General features: G+C 39.1%; 1 protein-coding gene across 1 annotated transcript in view; it reads right to left on the bottom strand.

The window, feature by feature from the left end:
• The window catches only part of nt5dc1 (5'-nucleotidase domain containing 1), a 69965-nt gene that overhangs the window by 6317 nt on the left and 39712 nt on the right, over positions 1 to 23936 (bottom strand). The window contains exons 8-10 of the mRNA XM_053336457.1: positions 22579 to 22676; positions 12219 to 12340; positions 4628 to 4801 (exon numbers count right to left, since the gene is read on the bottom strand). Coding sequence (XP_053192432.1) covers positions 4628 to 4801; positions 12219 to 12340; positions 22579 to 22676 — 394 coding nt within the window. The remainder of the gene's footprint in view (positions 1 to 4627; positions 4802 to 12218; positions 12341 to 22578; positions 22677 to 23936) is intronic.

Genomic DNA, 23936 nt, shown 5'->3' with positions numbered 1-23936 from the left:
TTTTTGAAAAAGGGAGTGATGAAAATATCTCCTTCAAAACATGCTCAAACCACACTGCTATACTGTTTCTTACCCACGCTACGTTATCTGCAGTATTCAGTGCATGCATATTAATTACTGTGGCGTTACTTCCATCAGCATCAGATTGGGTGCTTGAGATAATGCTGATGAAAGAAAGAAATGTAAGCAACAGGAAGACGTGGTCACTAAAAACTTTGATCTCTCCATCGTTGTTGAGATTACATCTGTGTCAATTATGCTCGTTCTCATCCGGCTGGTTAACACTTCGCTTTGAGCTGATCATATCTCAGCTGACGGAAGCATGTTTTAAATGGCTTTATTTCTTGTGCAGATTATTATTATTATTATTTTTAAACACGTTGCTATTTCAAGGCAGAGGAAAGCGATTGCGCTACCGACAAAAAAACCCAAAACAAGTCTGAAGTCAGTGGCGCTGGTTAGCAGCTCATCAGCTCATCAGTCAACTTTCTTTTCAGCCAAAGTAACTCATGTTATATTCTTGAAACACATTGCTGAGTAAATGCTCTGTTATAATAGCAATCTGCCAAAGTGACAGCACTCCTGGTTCTACTCTTTTAGACCATGCACCCTGGCGCAGTGACCATTTTTACGGCGTTAACATAGCAAAAGTGGATTTGGACCCACCCCAAAGGCACTTGCACCACGCGCTTAGATGGTTAAAATAGGGCCTATAGTATTGTGATAGATCTTCATTGACAGCATGCTTCAACATGCAAGGTAACCATAGAGGTTTGAAAATGGAAATGTAATAGGTTACAGATTACTAGTTACTCTATTTAAAATGTAATAAGTAATGTAACTATTTCAATGACTTCATCAAAGTAATGTAACTTATTACATTTGATGACTTTTCTAATGTTCTAACCAATGTTTTCAGCTGTTAGGGTAAATGTTCCCATTAAGCACCAAAATCTAAGTTGAGCTGTTTTTCATGGATACTGACATGATTTATAAGAGAGATCATTTCTTATAAAGCAACATTTATCTCTCATTGTAAAATGTATTCATTAGTTCATGTAGATTTTAGAATATAAAATAAAGATATTTGATGAAAAAAGTCAAAGGTCTGTCATGGGCTTAATTGGTACTGTGACACCATTTAAGCCCATGTGTGTCAAATAAGCCCACATCATGATTTATTTACTAAATATAAAATAATATTGATTTGAAAGAATTAAAAACAGCAATATATGTTTATTCAGTAACATGTTAAATATTAAAGAATGAGGAAAAAACCTTCCTGAGTAAAATCTTAAAGGTGTGACTTCAGATGTAACCTCCTTTATAATCATTAATATTTTCTTAAGTAACTGTCATTTAATGACACATTTTGTCTCAGTTACTGAAACAACAGATTACACTTATATTTATTTTGTAATTGAATTACGTAATGCAGTTACATGTAACTAGTTAATCCCCAACACTGATCAACACTTTATTTTATCTCATATTGGTGTATATACATAGATATGTAGTATATTTATATGTATATTAATATATGTGTATGTGTATATACATAATTGATATATTAGTATATTAATATATGTGTATGTATTGATGTACAGTATATTTAATTTGCCAGAACCAGAGTACTGTGGTCACTCTTTCATGTATCTACATGGCTGAATGAAGTAAAATCCTTGAATCCTTGAATAATTTGTTCTTTACCTGTTGGAGCATCATTCAGTGTCAACAGCACACATCTAAACTGAGATAGTTTCAATTTATGGTCATACTGACACCATACTGACACTGGTATGTGCTACACAAAAGCCTTTAATGATACATGTTAAGGATGTAGTGCAGTTTGAATGGGACTGTAATCTATATGATACACTATATTATACATTTACAATACAGGGACTCATGCAAAGTTTATCTGCACCCTGACCCAGACGTTACTATCACATTGCCTCAGCTGTCATCATCTCGCCGCCTAGCAAGTCTCCACAGTTAATAAGGCTGTTGAGGAATGTAAGAGCTCCAGCTGACAAAGTCAACTGGTTCATTCAAACCTAACTGATAGGAAAAAGAAAGGTTGAAAGTGAAAAACATGCATGTGAGGAAGAGACTTGCCTGAGGGAAGTGTGAGATCATTCTGCTTGATTTGCAATGAAGCGGCAGCCACGAAACAACACTGTAACACTAAACATGCTTTTGTTGTTTAGAGCAAAACTATCCCATAAATCAACTCTCAAGTTGAAGGACTTAATTACATAATGAAGGCGTCGCATCTCACAGTAACAAAGAAACACTGTTCATGTACATCAGTGTGGAGGTTTAGTACTGAAATATCATCATGTAAACTCAATTCATGGAGTTACTGCCATCTTGTTTGAGGTTGTAACATTGTGTGGTGCAGGAACAGAGATAAGGATGATGCTTGTTTGAATAAAAAAGTCTAAAAAAAAAACCAGAGTTCAAGAATCTAGAACTGCTTCACCCATTTATTATCTACCAAAATAGACAGTGGACCACCCACAGACTGATGTCATGTGAGTTAATCCCTGTGAAACACATGACTTTGTTTCCTCCTAAAGCCAAGTTTCTCTAAAATAATTGCTTTGTTTGAAGGCTCCATCATATTTAACCTCTGCTGTCAACTCATGACATCCTTTTTATTATTCACATTAGATAAGGTTATCTGTGGCAGTGGAGGTCTGTGCAAACTCTAGTTCTGACATTTACTCTTGATGCATTTTTTTCTTTGTTGCTGCTGATAAACTCAGCACAATCCATCAAATGTACGTTCCACCGAGCTGCCAGTTCATGCCTGGTGTGGTAGAGACAGCAGGTCTGCACCATTAGGGACTATTACCATCATTTTGGGAGGGCTTCATTTCAATTTTACCTTCAAATAAACTACTTCAAATAATCTTAATGAACAGCTGGTTTATTTACAACCTGCCTGGTCGTGTTTCAGGTTCTCAGCAGTTACTTTGGTGAGGGATATCTTATTCTAACTGATAGGAATACCAATGCTGTGAAAATAAAATGTGTAATATTCCTTTAAAGCAGAGGAGTACAGTGTTTTCAAGTGTTCATTGTACAACTTTAGGGACATAAAACTATTGGATTGGTATTCAATACTCATTTAAATGGATGGAGTGGTTTAAGGCAGGGGATCTCAAGTGGGCCAGACCAGTAAAACCATTGCATAATAACCTATAACTAATAAAGAACATATCTAATACACATTATAAGCAAGTCAGTTATCTCAGGTTGGATGTGCAGGGGAAGATCAGAAGCCTTGACTGTGAATATAGAGTGAACATAAGTGAGAATAGCAGCATGTTTTAGTGAAACTGAAACTACTTTTCTGCAATTTTCACACTTTGCATTGTGTAGGCATTTACCATAAAAAAGGCACACCTATAACGCATTTAAAAGTGAGGTGTGTCCTATTCACCAGTAAAATACAGAGAGAGGATGGATCTAAATATGATTAGGTATGTAAAAGGCTGTCCACACTAAGAATAACTATAACTGTAATGATAATGATGTGAGCGTCCACATTTATGAACCATAACGTCCTGTAAACAGTGATGTCCAGCTGTGTCTGCACCTAATGAAAATACATAGACTATTGATGACCTGTTAATGCTGTATGTTGTACAGAAATATGATTGTGTGTTGGTCAGAAGTATTTCAGACACTAGTTGCTGTGATGTTTCAGTATTTACAGACCAAACTGATGTTGTAACGCGATGTGCAAAAGTACGACCTGGGTGCAGTAGTTGCACAGTGACACCTCTGATGAGTTTTTGGGACACAGTAAGCACACAGCTGTTCTTTTAAAAGGTATAATTTAAACTCATAGCCTAACCTGAACAAATATACCGGTCCAGTTCAGTTAAGTATATCATTACCGGACCATTAACCATTAACCCAACACACTGTTTCAGGTGTATTATGTGTGTTTTATTGTGTTTCAATAAAAGTAAATGGAGAGAGTTTTGGAGTATAAACGTCTGTGTTTATAAATGAATAACTACTGGTGCATTCAAATAAACCAGTGTTTTCCCTAAAGGGACAATAAAATATATTGTCTTGTTCCTATCCTATCGTATCAAGTGGGCAGGACTGGACCCATTGGTGCGCCGGTTCTGGCCCACAGGCTGTGTGTTTGACACCCCTGATTTAGGGTAACTACTTGGTTCTTCATCCTTTTAAGATAGAATACAACATCCTTGGAAAGCTCTTTGCATCTTGGAGAGGTCTATTCCTGAACTTTTTCCACTAAAAAGATGTGCTGATACCTCACTGTGTCTGTAAGGATCACAACATCTTGCTGCTCAGTGACGGAGATGGCAGCACTCACAGCATTTCCTTTCATTATTCCTTATTAGTGTCTTCACATGCCTGATTACATCATCATTTAAAGCAGTGTAGAAACTTTCCCAGATTGTATTCCAGGAGCTCATACAGACACTAAATCGAAGGCTTATAGGCCTGTATGGACCCACACACGTAGGTTATATATATGGTGGCAGCAGGCCAGAGGAGAGAGGCTCTGGGGGAGTTGGGGGATGGAGGGTGGAGGTGAATGGCTGCTAAGAGGAAACAGCTGCTTCAGTGAACTCACCTCAAACTTTCCCCTTTTCTCCTGCGGCTCCACTTGGGCCTCGTTGGACTTTGCCGCGTCGCTCTTTGGGACACCCTCCCCCTCCATTTCCTCCACGATCATCACCGTCTCCCACTTCCCGAAGCTGCTGGCGGGGAACATGTCCGACCTCATGCTATCTCCGAAATACACCACCTGAAAAGAAAGTGACGGAGAGGACAGCTTGTTTATTTTTAACATAGCTGTACTGAGATTGCACTTTAGCTAAATTCTTCTCTCAACAGCAGGTCAAAGTCAGTAAAGCTGGCGTCTTAAGCCCCTCCCTCCTCCCCCAGGGTGAACTAGACCAGACACACGGGTCTGCAAAACTCATCACGACCTCTTTGACCATCATGTCTCTTTTGTCCTCGGCGTCTGGAAAGAAAAGCAAGCTGAGGCAGGCTTTACTGAGCCGCATTCCAAAAACTGAAAGTGAACTCGGAGCTTTAGATCCCTTTTCAGCAACCATTTGTCTCTATTCCTCTCTAGTGGGAAAGGACATGGAGTGAGGGGCGCTGAATGACAAGACGCAGAGGTCCGCTGACTGTCTGAACATAAGAAAAAAGGCTTTACGGTCAGCAGAGGCTAAAAATGGAAAACTAGAGGCCAGTTTGTAGGAATACTGAAAAATAACAATAGCCGAAAGTTGAAAAGATGTTGTGTCTAGATGTGAGAACAAGGGATGAGCTAATGTGTTGCTGTGTTGATTGTATCGTTTTATTACAGCACTAATATAAGGACTACAGAAAGTGTCTTTGCAATGCATGTATATGGGTATATATGGGTACTTTCATATGCATGCTATAGAGTCTACAGATCTTTGGATGTTCTCTCCAGGCAGCCATTGCTTTCTATGTATTTCTACACAGTACACATTACAATGAACATTACACTAATATATGTTACATTATCAATGCATGGCACTGCAGTACTTCTACTCATGAGCTTTGGGTAGTTACTAAACAAATGAAACTGCAGATTCAAGCAGCTGAAATGAGTGGCTGGGTTCAGTTTGAGAGACAGGGTGAGGACTTCTGACATCTGGGAGAAGCTCAGAGCCAGCTGAAGTGGTTCGAGCACCTGGTTGGGATGCCTCTTGGACGCCTCCCTCTGGAGGTGTTCCAGGCATGTCCAACTGGTAGCAGACCCCAAGGGACAGACCCAGAACAAGCTGGAGGGACTGCATCTCTCTGGGCCTGGAAATGCCTTGGGATTCCCCAGGAGGAGCTAGAGGAAGTCTGGGTTTCCTTACTCAGTCTGATACTGTATGACTGTGGTCTACTACGGGCTAGATAACCAAAACAACGAGCTAAAAGAGGCTAGAATGCTCCATAGAGCTGAAAGAAACAGTGGTGTAGGTGGGTTTATCACTATGAACAACAACAACCTCTTCTGCTGCCCCGTTCTCATATTTAACTTGTAGCTCATGGCTGAAAATTTGCAATATTCCTTCATTTTTTCTTCAACAAAAGCAAACATTTACTGTAGCCTACTCTTTCACTCCTGTTGCAGCTGTAAAATGGTGGATACATCTTTTTGAGCCTCACACAACCCCCGTGAAACGATTAGAATGAGATTTTGATCCAGTTGGCCCGATAACATTTGGAAAGTCTAGAATAGCTGCACGATTGAATTATTTTATCCCCGTTTGAGTTAGCAGAGGGCTAACCGAAGTTAGCTGCTCGGCCGGTGGAAGCCTCTGGTGTACGTGCTCTGCCCAGAGAGCATGTGCAGCATTCATCCACCCAGTGCAGGAATGTCAAACAATACACCAGATGAAAAACTCTTTACTGAAATCTGACCACCTAAAGTTTGGATTTATGCTCACTAAACTGTGTGGGACTTAACTGCGTGGGAGAGTCACCCAATGAAAGTAATGCTCTGGATTATCAACTGGAATCTTTACAATGACCATGATAACATCCACACACATACAAAAAAAAATCAATTGATGCAAGCTGCTAAACGTAAATCCTTTCCAAACATCACTGATAGGAATGGCATGTGTGTTAGCAGTCATTATATCAAACCTATCCACAGGAGTCAAAAGGCTATAAAGAGGATGTGAGGCATTCCAGTAGCTGCCAGTCGTCCCTCCCCTTCACAGAACTCTGCTGAGTCTCTGGACGGCCAGTCCACATGTAAACAAACAGACGGGCTAATCGGGCCAGGGGCTTGTGAGGAGGGGTGTGCAGGAATCACATTTCCAGCAGGCTTTCCCAGAACTGGCCACAGCTGCTCCTCGTACCCCGAAAGCCGTGCACCTCTCATTGCTCAGCAGTCTGCTGTTAGAGTCATGGGATCAGTATGATAAATATTTACAGAGGCCAAGATTCCAGCATGGAGGCAACATCTTACAGAGGAGAGTCAGGGTGGATGGATACAGTTACATTAGCCTGAACTACACTGGAGAAGGTGAAGTAAATCAGACTGCAGGCTACAGTCCCCCAATAAAACCACTATGTGTTGTTTTTACATTTCTATATGTGATATAATGTACTGATTAATGAGGTTGAGAGGTGTTGGTGAGCAGGTTGTGTTACCTTTGGTCTTTGCATTGAGCTAAAATAACTGGCTGTTGACTGTAGCTTCAACTCTGAACAGAAAGTAGATAACAGTATTTCCATACATGTTGAATTATTTCTTGAAAAGGGGGAACTCCACTGATTTTACACATCAGTGTGTGTTTTCAGGTGTTGAGGAGTATGACTGCATTTGTTGGAAAAATAAATGATATAAAGCCTTTTGTGTCTCTAGAGGGAGCTGTGTGAAATCTGATAACTGACTCAAGTCATGTCACTTACAGCTACATTAGCTGCTACTAGGACTGGGTATGGTTTAAAAAATGATGATACCAGTACCAATCCATATATGATAGTAATGATAATGATACCAAGAAGCATTAAATTGCATAAAATGCCACCACTCCACACCAAATAGTCTTATTTTCTAGTTCTGGGTGCAAAAAGGATGGACTACAGGTATTGTTTGATAGGAGACGTTGTCATACTACTTGGTATCAATTTATTTCAGTTGATACCTTATTGGTATCGAGTACCAATACCCAGGCCTCGCTGCTACTAACGGAACACACCAAAGTCAACAGAATCAAGACAAGTTGTATTGTGGGTAATGTAGGTGTCAGGTTTTGACATGAAAGAGGAATGCTTGGACTTTTAAATAAACAAGATATCTGTGGTACTGCTGCATTGATATTGATTTTTTGGAGTTATGAGAAACTGTCGATTGTAAGTCCAACAATGTTACAGGAGAGCAATGCTATATCTGTGGAGTACTCTTTTAAAAGGTCAAAGAGCTCTGAAACACTTACAATTGACCTGTAATTTCCTTATGAAAATTTGACTTGACTTAGTCCCTTAAGGACTCTACTTGAATTGAGAGTTGCCTTGACAAGACTTGTGGCTTGAATTGTAATTTTTAATTGACTTGAGACTTGTAGTTAAATACAGGAAGGCCAGTTTGAGTAATAGATGGATTTATATAGCTTTAACTTATTACACCAACAGTCCTTTCATCCTCCATTATGACAATCACCAAGTAAACAGTGGAATAATAACTATCACCAGGTTGTGTTGAGGCAAAAGTTGAGTCAGCTTCAATGTTTTTTGCCAGGCGACCCTTGCATTTCTGTTGGTGCTCTTTGTGTCGGTGCCACTGCTGTGTCGCGGTGGTCTCATTGAGATAAATGAAGCGGCTATGTTGTTAGTGCCAACGTTGGTCTGAACACAGTCTTAGTTGAATGGTTGAGTTATGTGGTTTCACTGATGTATACAAATGGACGGTTCAAAGTCTTGCGAGGCTTCCTGTGGTCTCACTGCAGCTCTTATATGACATGCTGGGGTGGGACCGTGAGCCCCTTCTCTTATCAGCTCGTCACTCAGAGGAGCAGTTAAAGCTAAAGCCGGGGCCCAGGTAAACAGAGCTGCAGGCATGCAGAGGGACCTTAATGAGCCCATTGTGCAGCACTCTGTGTGGGGCCGGGAGTACGGGGAGAGGAAAGGGGGCCGACAAGACAACAGTCATTTCGTCTCATATACCCTGAAAAGGTTACAGTCCTCTTAAGCTGTGACAAATTCTGTCAGCATGAGATCATTACACATGACCTCTTAACACGGCATTACATGGTGGTGGCATGCAATATGTTCAAATTATGTGCCGGTACCACAAAAACAATGCCAATGGAAAGTGGATCCTTTGTGGTGGACGCATGAATGCTGTGGTTCAACAACATGCAATGAGCTGTGGCTGATGTTGTTTTCTAGTCTGGAACTCTTTATTTTATTGTTCTTTTTATTGTCATTTGACTGAATTATTATAGCGCCTTAATTATGATTTTTTATTCTCTAAAAACACTGCATTGTGTGATATAACTGCGATATAATGAGGTAGGTTTGAAGGACTGCCAGAGCTTCAGCTGTGGCCAATAGATTATTCCCTTTACTTTACAATATTAAAAAAGGCAGTTATATAATATTAAAAAAGGCAGTTATATATATTTAATAAGATTAGCTGTATGTAAGCCTCTGAAGCTGTAAGATAAGGACACGTCAGCCCAGCCGTGACCCCAGCCGTGACCCCGGCCGTTCCAGAGCTGTGCTGAGAGCAAACTGTAATCTTCCCCTGAATCCTGTCAGGTGAAAGTGGAGAGAGCCGAAAAACACAGAGTGCCTCAGGTCACCCTCGGAGGAGAGCTTAAAGTACCTATAAGTGCAGGTTGACACTGAATTCCACAAGAGCTTTCTCCACGTGGCTGGGGAACAGAGAGGGCATTGAGCCGAGGGGAAGGGGAGGGGGGAGCGGGAGAGAGGGGCTGGGGATGTGGATGATGACGAGTGCTGCTGGGTGGACTTGGGGTTGGCTGATGTAGCTGTGCTTAATATGCAACATCAGGATTGTTAACAGTTGTGGTGTTTCCATCTTTCACTCATAAGTCCTGTGAAATACTAAACTGGCCCAGAAGTTTTACACAGTTCTCATAGATGTCGCTGTCACCACAAATATCAGGGTTCAGTATGCTTCAATCAAACTCTATTGCTATCTAATTTCAAGGTGCAAGCTTGCTTTCATGGCCTTCCAAAACATAAAACTGTCTTGAGTTAATATAGTTTCTTTTTTCTAAAAATAAAAGTGTTTCAATCTGTCCAAAAGCCTTCATAAAGAGGGCTCAGATAATATGAATTGTACTGTAAATTTCCCCTTAAAAAGGTATTTATTGTAGGTCAGTTCTGCATATAAAAAAAGGACAAGTAGTAATGAAAAGAGACAGTTTGGGGGAAAAGTTTTCTGACTTCCACACACCTGCTGATAGTGCTGTGTGACGTGGGCGTGTTTGCTGGATCGTCTGTTAGGCAAGACTTGCAAGACTTGCCTAACAAAAACAAACCCCACAAAATGACTCATTTTATAATAAGAATTGATCCATTCACTGCAAAAAACATTTGGAAAGTCTAGAAGAGCCACATAGTTAAATTGTTTTATCCCTATTAAGTCTGCCGAAGTCTCTAGACTCCAAAAATGTGGAAGCGTGGGGAAGCCTGCGTAAACACAGCAGAAATTTTGGCCTTATGCAACACTGGGTTAACCTAACACGCCTGATGATTTGTTACACAAAACCATCTCAGAAGTCATCCTTGGAAACTGGAAAACATAAACATAAAACTTAGCGGGCGAATGGAGGAACCATCTGTCTACCATCATCTCTCCTTGCGAAGCAGCTGGATTCGTGAGCTGATTGGTCCGAAGTACCGGTGGTTCAGACAAAAGCTCATTACTTGAAGACTGACAAGATGGATTCTCACATGATCTTGTGATGTCCTCCTGCTGAATCCAGCTGCCTTGCAAGGTAACCATTGAGCAACTTTCATAGAAATGAATTGGCACCATCTTTAAAACACTTCTCTTCAGTACATCCATGGTCACAAACTGTAGCCTTCCCTTCAAATCCTATACAGAGAGGAGAAGGTGTGGTTGAAGCAAACTGAGACCTTCACCTTCAATAACAGATTGATCTATCTATCTATCCATCCATCTATCATGCCGAAAAGAACAAAATACATTTGTGTGACTGTGAAATAGGAGGGCCTGAAAGCTTGGTGTCAACTGTCAATGTAAGCAGTAGCAAACTAGCTTACCATCGACTCCTGTCTCACGACTGACTGCTACATGTTTTGTAGATCTTCAGGTGGAGGAGGATTATATGAAAACTGCATGGTGCAACACAACAGCTATGGAATCTTCCTCCTGGTTGGACTCTTCAGCTCTCTGCTTCCTCAGTCTCAGCACTATTAAGATGCCTTCAATGGTTCAATGACGCAATTTTGCCTGTCAAATGTCATTAAAATGTAAGTCTGTACTGGCGCATTGTGTAAATTCACTTCACGGCCACAAGTGAATCCATTGATAATGGAAATTCCACTGAAATGTACTGATGTTAGTGTTGAGTTTCACTGTTAGAAATGCTGATGGCCTGAACTCACTTTTGCATTCTTTTATTCTGTTGTGAATCGGCCATTGTTCTTTGTCAGTAATCACTCTTAAAATTCACTCTTTCACCTGTAATTCTATGATTCGTATCATCTGACTGATTTTTTTTCAATTCAGAAACAGGAACAGGGAGGACCTTTCCAAAAAACGCCTCTCTAGAGCTTAGTTGGGGACTAGTACACCATTTGACAGATTTTTCCTTCAGATTTGGCATTCCAGAGTGAGACAGCTCACTTCCCCACCCTGAAAAAATCCATAAGCCAAGTAGCTTTCACTGTGCTGTCTGATGTGAGGTTTTATGGCAGGCTCAGGTTCGGATTGTGTTGAAGGGCTGAGATCTTCTGGTTTATTTACAGACACGTTTTTGTTCTTCTATCTGTACTCGCTTTTTGGCTGAACATTTTATTTCTTACATTTATGAGCATACTACGACAACAAATCCCTGAGAACTGTCAAAGCTGATGTTATATATTTAAACCAAAACTAAAACTTACATGTATGAGTGTGTGCTGCATTACTAACCAACCAGCACATATAAGGTATAATTTCACACTATTTTTGATGCTTGTTTCTTAGTTATAATTTGCCATGAAAATATAAAATATAGGTGCATTCCATGTATATATTTAAAATGTCTAACGAAACATTATTCTATAGATCAAACAACTGGAGGAAAAAACTAAAACCTTCTCTAAACCCTGGTCTGGTCATCCATCTATGTTACAGGCCTCAAGAAATGAGTAATTTATAAAATAATACCTACCATAGCAAAGAGGTTTAAAAAGAAGTCTTTGATCTGTGTAGAAAATGACTGCATTGTATGTTGGAGGCTATCAGTGAACTCCCAGTGTGTTGGCACACAGCCGCCCTGTCGACAGTCATGCCAACAGCCACGTTCCAGCCCTCCATCACACCAGTGTGAATCTCACTGAGCTGATTCATCATGAAGCCCTCGTCTCTTTCAGCCTCTGCCAACAGCCCATGTTGGAATCAACCACAAAGCAAGCCTGAGATGTTCTGCACCTAGATGTCTGACTTGCTCCTGTAATATACGAGGCAGCTGGCGTACCTTGGGATCTGGTTTTCCTGTCATGGTCTTGAGCAGCTCGTGGAGGTGAGGCCAGTTGCCCTGGGAGTACCAGCCGGGTTTGTCCAGTGACGGCAGCCCCTCACTCTCCTCCACGTCGTTCACTGGCGGGAAGAAAAAGAGAATCAGACCAGGTGCTATAGGAGCAGACAGTCCTCTTTGGCAGCACCAATAGAGCCACAACGAAACAGAACAGCGGAGGAAAAGCATACAGCAAGACTACAACTGATACCAGAGCAGTGGTTCCCAAGCTGGAGGTCAGGGCCCTGTGAAGTAAATCTCAGGATAGAGGTGCAGAGTGATATATATCTGCTACACAAAGTTATCTTTTTCAAACTCTGAGTTTAACACGTGTATTTATGAGCACGATTTAGTGACATCGCAACTAGTTTGGAAGTTACTTGTGGTCCAATATCAAGTGTGAATCTGAGGGAGTACACGTAATTTTAATTAACTGCCTTTTGTTATAGAAAATCCACATCAGACAACAATTATTATTCAAAGCTAAGTATTTTTATGTGTCGTAAAACACGAAGGAAATCTTTAACCAATTAGTACTGTCGCAATAAGTCTATATGAGAAGGAAAAAATTCTCTTTGGTTAAATGTTGCTGCCTTTTACAGTCTTATAATACAACATATATACAGTACATACATACATGCACATGCTCATGTACCTGCGGTGGGGTCACGTAATATGACCAAACAATGAATAATGACGAACCACCTTCAGATATGAGAATCAGAGAAAAGGTCTACTTGTCTGTCTGATTTTGGGCATTCAACCTCAGTACAGAGATATCTGAGCTGCTGTTGTTCCAACAAGCCATTACCTCAGCTCAGCTATGCAGTGAAGGGGAAAACCAGGCTGTGAGTGAAAGCAGAGCAGTGACGACGGGGCCCGTTCAGACCCACCCGTGCCCCTCTTGTCTCGGTCCAACCCCGCTTTAGACCATGTGTCAGCCGGGAACTCTTCCCAAAGCCTCACATTTTACCCAAAGAAAAAGTCGGAGCCGTGCGCTAAGCAGTGCAAAGCAGCCAGTCACACGGAGCTCATGAATAATGACTGAGGATTTTCCACTAGCTGGCTACACGCTTTGTGTTTGCTTAAGAGATTCAGTGATTCAGTGAAAGAAGTCCAACTGAGGATGAGAGTACAGTTTCTTCTCAAGATAATATTTAAACAATGAGAGCAAATAAGCAAACAACAGTTTAAACAACTGAAAATGATGTACAGTAGTAAAACAGTGCTATTGTATATTGTTTAGTCATGTTGCAGCCGGATTCAATACGGATTTATTCTAGTTGACAATTTACACCAAAACCACAAATTATAAAGTAAAATGATGTTTAAACAAGAAAGTATTCAGCCACTCAAAACTGTATTTGTCATACAGTCGGATGTTTGAGCTTGTCTGTGCAGAATGATGGATGTGCAGTTTGTTTCCACATTCATCTGCTGGAAGTAGAAAGATTCTCTGCTCATTCATCACAAAGAAATCAGAGGCCAATACTAGTCCAATATTCAACTTATACAAGCGTGATGTGTAATCTTGAAGCTTACAGTGTACAAACACTAAGAATGGACTTTACAGTGAAGTAGGAGACATGTGTTGAGCAGGAAAAGTTCTGGATTCTTTTAATAAGCAAGAAGGAGCAGATGTTTTAAGGATTTTATGGTTATAGTTATTATAATCAAACACACAATATTGTTCCAAGCAAAGTATTTTTGATGTTATTTTTAATGCTAATGTCAGCATGTGATGATGCTGATGTTAAGCAAGTAGTGTACTGTGGATTTAACAGACTTTAACTTCTTCAATGAAAACAGCTGCTGCCGGTAAAATGAGTTGATGAGAGCTGTGGGACTCAACCACAACAGTAAAGTTAAAGTTGAAACCAAACGAGATACAACGGGCTAAAAAGCTTATAATCGTTCAATCTCATGTTAACATAAACATGTTTATTAGGTCAACTTTAAACTCTAATTTCTGTATATCATTTTTGTTACTATACAACAGTTTGCGCAATGTACAGTACCAGTGGAACATATGGACACAGTTTCTCATTCAAGCGAAAGGAAAAGATGCATCCAAGCTTTTAAATTGTACTCTATACAGCTGTCAGGTTGCAACACCTGAAAAAACACAAGTGAAGAGTGACGAATACCTTCTGAAGATACTGCACATGAAAAGCAGGTTAGAGAGTTTGTATAGAGCGAGGCCTGCAGTGTGATTGTGTTGATTCTATCATTCATCGGCACAGAAAGAGATGAGCTACACTTTCCCTGTAGGCTGATATAAAAGATGTCATAGATGTTCAACAGGATGGAGTCAGTGACCTCATCCACTGATCAGGCAGGGCATTCAATGTGAATTATTGCAGCTGTATAAGCCACAGTTACACAGTGGAGATCATATTCACTTCATGGCATGCTGTATGAATCCATGTGGCTTGATGGAATCCTCAATCCTCCAAACAGAGAGGAACTGAGTAATACTATATTGGTATTACTGGGTGCGTTTATGTCAATGTACACAATATGTTTGCAATATTCTGTATCTGTATGCTTTTACAAACATCAGACTGAGCTTTGAGTCTACTCAGATAATTAGGATGATGTCACTATGAGTCAACTTGTGGCTGCATTCACATTTTTCTGTCATTTCACAAACTTTTGGAGCTTTTTTTGTCCTTTGATTTTGTTTATTTGATGTTTTCTCTCCTCGGATGTGATGACACCCGGGAACGTGAATGAGAGATGAGCAAGGCTAGCACAGACGTGTCTGCAGGCAGTCTTTATTATCTGCTCTGGTTTGTGTGGTGCCGCTGTCAGTGCTGACTGCAGCTTATTTCGAAGCACATTTACAGTAATGAGGTTACTTCAGTGAGTCTGCAGCGTCATTACACATGTAATTACATGCTGTGCTGTAATGATGATGGGAAACTGGTAGTGCAATTTGGACGATGACTTTGCAAAAACAAGCACTTTTTCCATTGCCCAAATATGTGTTTATCATCATTAGTGTGCTGTGCAAGAGTGAAGAGAATTCACATTTCAGTGTAATTTTAAAGGAAATCACATCTGTCTCACATCTGTCTGTTGGTACTGTGCTGCCATTTTAGCCAAGACTCACCAGAGATCCTTATTCTGGTCAAATTATTATCCCATAAAGAAGGAAACCACAATCTGATCTGTGAGAAAGGTTATAATGAAATAGGAAAAAAAAACCATTACGGAAATAGGAACATAGTCAACGCAATCACATATGATTTATATGACAGCAGCAGGTGTCGTGAAGTAGATAACTAAACTAATGAAAGGCTTTTTAAAGGTGGTATGTTTTTTTTGGCTGTTATGTAGGAATCAATAGACCACCTTCTTTGAAGTAGGTAATTGCATCTCTGGATAGGCAGCAGGTCTTTAAGTCGTACTTTAAGAGGAGCAGCAGCTGGATAAAAGAAGATCCTCACTCCTGCTGACAAAAGCATTGGACAGAGTGTAGTCCACTGCAGGTTCACACTGAGGTTAAATATGCTATAAATATTGTAACAGAAGAGAGTGAAAGAACAGGAAGGAGCCCCTGCAGTAGTGAGAGTGCACACATACACACACACACACACATGCACACACACACAGAGGATAACAGCAGTGAGGATGCTGGACTTAGCGAGAAATTGGAATGAGAGGTATGTGAAGTGTAAACTGCGCGGTGGACAGCTTTGAAGGCAATTTCACATCAATTAAAGATGATGATGATGATGTGATGTTAAGAAGTGATTTACAGTATGTAACACTTTTCTGTGACATGTTACATGGTGATTACAGCATTTTTTAAATGACATTCAAGTTATTTTTACAACTGTACCTCTGAGTCTGAGCCTGAGGGAAACCACTGGCTAAAGAGAGTCTAGGGACAGCTTCCTCTTTTCTTTCTTAAGTGAGAGAGAGTCTGGGCACAATATATACAACCTTTCAAGATAGTTTTTCATTCCTTCTAGAAATTTAAATGACATGAATTGAGTCTGCTTAAATTGCCCAACCACGAACTTTATTTCAACCACATTCAGTTGTCATCGCAGGTATTATATTATCCTCACCTACCCATTATATACACAGCCTGAGGGCAGCTTCACCTTGCTTCACATCTGTATTTATTAACCCACAACTTACCGTACACATATTCAGTTTAGTGCAAAATTCTACATGTGGAAGGCACTCACTTGCTAGCTTAGGATACATTTTGGAACACATTTTTGCACTGAATGAAGGCTGTAGATTAAACCCCCATCACCTCCACTGGAAGCACATCAGGAAGGAGTCTCTTAATGGCCTCATAGCAGCCAATAACATAATAATGGCTGATAATGTCATCGTTTTGCCCATTTTTTAATGTAATAAAGTCAATAATGTGTATATGTGTAATTTGTATAATAAGTTATGTTATACTGGTTGATGACACTTTATATACAATAAATTAAACTTAAATAAGGTGATTATTCTATATATATATATAGAGGATTTTTTAAAACCTAGCCAATAACATAATTACCAGCCAATAACGTAATAACTTATTACATTAATGGAAAAAGTTATTACGTTATTAGTTTAGACATTTTATTAAGTAATTGGCAAGTTATTACTTTATCTGTTATTACATTTAAAACAAGCACAATTATTATGTTATCCGGCTGTTATCATGTTATTATTTTCATTATTTTCATTATTAAGTTTATAAGATGTGTGTGATGAAAAGCCATCAGTACACACATCATTATAAGTTACAGACTGCTTGAAGGTTCACAAATTTGCTCCCAAATCATATATTTTTGTTTCAGGCACGAGATAGTAAGACAGAGAGAGCTTATGAAAGAGTGAAACGGGGTGTGCATTAAAACTGTGAAACTGAAATATTAAATTATATTAAAAAACTGCATGTGAGTGAAATCTAGTATGTCTTTTGTTTTGTGATATGTAATATAATAAGATTATCTGAGCTAATCTAATTATTTTCTTTGCAGTTTTTTTATTAGATTAAAAACCTCTCAGTAATGCTGTAGTAGTGTCCTGACAGCAGATGAATGCTGAAATGTTATTGTGCACGGTGACGGGGGTAGGTGGGCTACAATGTGGGTTTGACGCAGAGGTGACTCACTACATCACTTGTAAACAGAGGGGTGGTGAGTGCGTCACATCAGGCGGTGAAATGATCCTGCCAGATGTGTATATGTACAGATTCCATGAGGGTATTTAAAAGAGATTACAGATGTAAATGGGTCTAATTGATCTGATTTGCAGAAATTGCTGCTAAATTAGATCCAGGTTGTTTAAGACCATGTGCAGATCTAAAAAGAGACACATCACAAAAGAAAGTGTTCTCTGCTGGAATACTGGCTGATGAGAAAATACTTTTGAAATGTGAAAGTTTTCATCTCACAAGAGGAAAATATATGTGAGGAAATACAAGTGGATTAGCCTTATATGGTCAGGTCAACATAAAGATTGATTGGATGTTATTTGACTGTTAAGCCTCTAAAAAACAGCTGCAAATCCTTAGTAAATATCCTCCTATAAGGGCAACCAGTGAAACAGAGTTCTGGAGCGCAGTTTAATAAGAGCTAGGATTAGAATGGGATATTACTCCTTTGAAGTTGTGCTAGTAAAATGACTCAGGGCTTACTGTACATGCAGCTCTGTAAACTCTGGGTTAGATGTATTGTGAAAAGCTCAGTTTTTTTCCATTCCTGTGTTTCCAGAACCAAAATCAAGTCTTGTAGGGAGAGGCACTTTTAATACATCTGTGTGGTATTAAAATCATTACAAGATTTTAAAAAAGCCTTTTTTCACTCCATCCATACACCCATCAGCTAAAGCTGCTTTTGAACTACGGATTGCAACACGGATGTATTGTAAGAGTTGGATACTGGAGCAAAAATGGCTCCCATCCAATTCAGTAAGAATTTCTTGGCTGGTGCATACGCCCCAAAAAAAAAGTTTCTAACTTCCACGTTTGCTTGTGTGGATGTGGACCACTGAATATGTGCAGTAGTGTTTTCCCTGCTGGCCTCAACCGTGACTTCCTGCTCGGCCCGAAGATTTTACATTGTGATGTCATCACTGATTGTTAAATCACTTTTCTCGGCTCGAAGGAAGTTTTACAAATATAAAACCTCCATGGATCATAATTCATTGTTAAAAAGACAGACAGTGCTTTCGTCCAATCAGCAATTATCCTTGTGATAGCAGATTCAGTTAGGAGTTAACGTGTTTTTATGAATGTCGTCGTGTTTTTGTTAATGTCGTGTTTTTGTTAATGTTGTCGTGTTTTTGTTAATGTCGTCGTGTTTTTGTTAATGTCGTTGTGTTTTTGTTAATGTCGTTGTGTTTTTTTAATGTCGTGTTTTTATTAATGTCGTTGTGTTTTTTTAATGTTGTGTTTTTATTAATGTTGTTGTGTTTTTATTAATGTCGTTGTGTTTTTATTAATGTCGTTGTGTTTTTATTAATGTTGTTGTGTTTTTATTAATGTCGTTGTGTTTTTATTAATGTCGTTGTGTTTTTATTAATGTCGTTGTGTTTTTATTAATGTTGTGTTTTTGTTAGGGCTGTCAGCGTTAACGCGCTAATCGCGATTAGATTAATGCAATCCATAACGCATTATTTTTTTTAATCGCATTTTAATGTTGTAAGCCTTTTTGTCCCTTCTACTCCCCCGTAGACGGCTCCTCTAGCTGTAGCGCTATGCTTTGAAGTGGCCTCCTGCAGTAAACCTACCGCGCTGATGGAAAGTAAGAGAGCTACTGGACTTTTGAACGGCTTGTTTAACTTTAAAACACTTCCAGACGCTTCAGTTGACAAGTCAAAAGTAAAATGCAACCTGTGTCAAACGGAGTTTAACTACCACCGGAGTACGTCCAGTTTGAGTTAGCACCTCCACGCTAAACACCCAGGTGCAGCCAAGCGAGCCTCAGCTCCACCAAAGGACCATTGTGGAGTGTGGGAGTCGCAGCAGAGCCCTGATTGATTCCCAGTTAAGACACTCTGGTAAGCAATGCTTTACATTATGGGCTTAAAACTGCCTTCAAATGTAAAATAACAGGATTTTAAACATGCAATTCAAAACACGATTAATCACAATTAACTATGGAACTTCTGCGATTAATCGCGATTAAAAAAATAATCGTTTGACAGCCCTAATTTTTATTAATGTCGTTGTGTTTTTCTTTTTATTGTTGTGTTTTTCTTAATGTTGTGTTTTTCTTTTTGTTTTTGTGTTTGTACTTATTGTTGTTCTGTTTTTCTTTTTGCCGCTGTGTTTTTCTTTTTGTCGTCGTGTTTTTCTTTTTGCCGTTGTGTTTTTCTTTATGCTGATGTGTTTTTCTTTTTGCCGATGTGTTTTTCTTTTTGCCGTTGTGTTTTTCTTTTTGCCGTTGTGTTTTTCTTTTTGCCGATGTGTTTTTCTTTTTGCCGTTGTGTTTGTCTTTTTGCCGTTGTGTTTTTCTTTTTGTTGTTGTGGTTTGCCATTCAGGGCCACCGTATCTACTAGCAATATCGAGTCTTTTAACCAAAACAGCATGTACAGTATTTGGACAATTATGAAAATGAAACAATATAAACTTTGTATTTGTATTATTTGTATTTCTTTCACTTGTGATTGTCATGCATGATTGCTGCTACCCTGCACCAGCTGAGACCAAACACTGCACGTGAGCATTATCTGTGGGAGGATGCATCATTTGTGTGACTGTGTACTGAAGCCAAGCAATAAAAGACATTATGTGTCAAGATACAAACTAATAAAATCACAATCGCAAAAAAAAGAACATTATTTATGAGCTGATAATTATACACTGTGTCATTTCTACAAATACAGCACAGCTCTGAACCTGTGTTTAATCATCAGTCTTTAAATAATAAACTTTAGGTGTCGAATTCCTCTGAATCTATTTTGTTAGCTCGTAAAAAAAAAGATAAAAATGTGAGTATGCAGAATAGAAAGTAAAAGCAGGAGAGGCTAGTGTGTGTGTGTGTGTGTGTGTGTGTGTGTGTGTGTGTGTGTGTGTGTGTGTGTGTAGGCCAGAGGAAGAGCAGATGCTGATGCTTTTTCTGCCAACGTGGCAAAACTCCGGAAGAGAGAGGGACAGAGAACAAGAGAGAGAAAGAGAGAGAGGAGAGAGAAGAGAATATTTCAGTGAGTGGATCATCCTTTCTACACACATATTGTAATGCATCCCCACTGTTATTGCTGGCACGGAGACAATCCAGATGAAGAAGGGAGCGTTCCGGCACACCTTCACTACCGGCGTTCCCGGATCAGATGCCTGAGTTGATGAGAAAGGGGGTCGACACGGGCCAGGAAGGTAACTGAGGAGTCATGTGGGCTGCTGATGATCAGGATCTGGGCCAATGAAATGTTGGCAGCTGATGTGAATCTCACTGACACAGCTTACAGCAGCTGAAAGTCTTCAAGTTCAGTATAGAAGTTGAGGAGAATTGCTTTAGGATTCTTCCTAAACAATATAAAGTGTAGAATAGTGATACAAAATAAAAGCCAGATTTTATCACTTAACTCCTATGGCTTCATTTGTCTAGATTTTAACACCCGTAAACGGCTGCAATTTAGTAAACTTATACACTTTTTATAGTTTAAAGAAATGTTGAGAAATACTTTTATTTATTGTATTTCTGGTAGTGAAGTGATGAGATGTATTAAAGGGAAACAGCTAGCCTGGTACTGTCCAATCTTTGAAGATACACCAACATAACAGCTCGATAACTCGCTGACGAATATGTTCTATCTTGTTTGTTTAATCTGTACACAGATAGAATTGTAACCATGACGATTTGTGGTATTAAGGGGAGGTTATAAACATCTGCTCAGTGCTTGTGTGAAGTGTCTCCAGTTATAGCACAGGTTGCCTGATATGGAAAGGTTTCGACTCTGCTTGCCAGTTTATCATGTCCATCTACGTGCAGGATAATAAACTGTAGTAAATCCAATTTTCATGAAGGTTTATGTCCAGTTTTTATTTCAACTGCTTCAGAGATGTTTTGATTTATATTGTGGCTTATATTGGCTTGTACTGACTTTAGACCTGTCATGATAACTGCTTTTATTGGACGATATATTGTCTCAGAAATAATCGTGATAAATGATATTACTGTCATTTGAAGATCATTTTATACCACTGATATAATGATAATATAATAGCTTAATAATGCAAGGGGGGGTGGTCATTTGGGAGAGAGTTATTTACTTTTAATTCTTCTGCAGTCTCCACTCAGGACGAACACAGTGAGGAATGGAGGACACTACTCACTTAGCCAATGTGACATGAATTAGCCTCTTAGCTGCTAATGTGAAGTGTCGCAATACTGACGTCAAAAAAAAGATCAATGCATCATACGATAAGTCCATAATATATAGACATGATGTCGAAAATGATGTTATTTTACAATAAGTTGACCATGTGACGGGCCTAACTGACGTCTCTTTAATATTTTGTGCATCCCATTTACTTTAATGTCACCTTTAACTTCACATACAGTAACAATGCAGTTCAGTGCTTACCTGCTAACTCTCAGCATTGAATGTTACAGTACATTGGATTAATGGTAGAATACCTAAGCTAGTTAACAGGCGTGATTACACGCCTTTCAACTGCTTTCAATCAATCAACAAGCAAGAAGTGCCAAACTGTCTCTGATAGATGCTTCTCAAATATGAAGATTTGGCTTTTTTCTCTATTTTATATCATTATTTAATATTTGGGCTTTGGTATGTCAGACATCACAAAGGATTCTGACTGAGATTGTGAAAGGTATTTTAAACAGTTTTTAAAAAATGTTATATGGTAAATGGATTACATTTATATACAGTAGCACCTGCAATAAATCATCCAGAGCTAGAAAATGTGATGTTTGTATAATATTTGTATGGACTTGCTCACAGCAAGTAATACAAATGAATCATTTGAAGACTTTCAAAATGCATTTGTGTAAAAATCGAATAATTTAGATGTGGAGGAGTGCTTCTATTCACATGATGGGTATGAAATGAAGTACTCAGTATCAGTATCACTTTGAGGGGACTTGAATTGGTACTGGTATCTGACCACTCAAAGAAGTTACACTACATGCCATCTTTCACCCATTCACACACACAACACACACTGATGGCACAGACTTCAGGACCATTATGGGACTCTAAAGACACTTCAAAATGCAGATTGAAAGATTCAGGGATCTGACAGGCGCTCTACCTTCAGAGCCACAGCAGCCTTTTATATATAGCCGTTGATGCTTCACAGTGGTATATACAAGGAATGGGCCAGTAACTCACCAAGAGTCCTGAAGGGCCTCTGCTGGGGCACCAAGGAGAAAAAACCTGGCTTCAGGGCGTTCGTGATGGTGACATCAAACAGCTCCTCAAAATCCTTCCTGTAACAAACCAGAGAAACAACATTGACCTTTGTGCTGCATGGAGGACAATGTCTGGACAGCATCCAAACAACGCTTGAGTTACATAAGCAGAATGAAACTAAACACACTGTACAGATGATGGAAAACCTGTAAACGCTGTGGGAGGAGTGCCTAGACTAATAGAGTAAACACTTTGAGAGGACAGTATACACTCATACAGAGCTACCATGATGACAGGAAGTAGCAGTAAGCATATGTAGAGAGCTGGGTGATGTACACTACACTATAGAATCTACATTATCGATAATAGAATCAGGTGTGTTTGAGTGGGAAGATACCTCATTCATGCAGGAGAGCAGGGTTGGAGACCACTGCCCTAAATCAACATATGACAGCAGTTAGGCTTTTGATTAAGAATGGTTTATAGTCTTTTTATTCTATTTTGATTTGATTTGTTTTGATGCTTTAAAATTTATTTTATTATCTATTTTATTATTACTATCATATTTTTATCATATACTTTTTTATCTTCTTATCCATTCAATTTGTCTGTATTTCTGTCTTTTAACCTAGTTTTAGTCCAGCTTTTAATAAAGATTTTTTTCTTATTGTCTCTTTTTAAAAAAAAATGTTCTCTTCATTATTTTCCCTTTAGATTTTTATTTTAAATCCTTAATCTTTTCTTTCATTCTTTGTTACATTTTTATCATTCTTATTCTCTCTTGTGTGCATCGTTTTCAATGTATTCTTCAATCTTATTCCTTTTCTTTATGTTGTCCTCAGTCTACACTTGTTCTGTCTTACTATCAGCTTGTCAATCAACTGTGAAGCACTTTCAACTACATTAACCTGTATGAAAGCTGCTATATGAATAAAGTTTGATTGATTGATTGAACCCTTAAATGCTCGTGTCTTTAGGACCTCAAGAACACATCACACCTTCTCTTAAATCATTCATTGCATCCGGTTATTCCTCAACTAACACCTGTACCAGTCCAAATGCATAAATATAAAAAAAACTACAAGTCTAACGTCCCTTTAAGTTGTGAATATCTACTCCACAAATGACTGTTTTTGATGTAAGATTCGTTTTAGAGATCCATCACTCACATACTGAACAACCTGCATCAGGTGGTCTAGTCGTACAAGCTGTATCACTGTCTAGTTTGGCTCTGCCACCAAACAGGACATGAACAAGCTGAAACAGACAGATCATCCTGTCGACCCGCTTGTCCTCTGGTACTCAAAAAGACCTTCCGAGTCAGGAAACACGCAGGG

Source organism: Scomber japonicus, chromosome 17, assembly GCF_027409825.1.
Source record: "Scomber japonicus isolate fScoJap1 chromosome 17, fScoJap1.pri, whole genome shotgun sequence".
Classification (NCBI taxonomy): Eukaryota; Metazoa; Chordata; class Actinopteri; order Scombriformes; family Scombridae; genus Scomber; species Scomber japonicus.
Note: the sequence above shows the minus strand (reverse complement) of the source record. Positions and strands in the feature narration are given on the sequence as shown.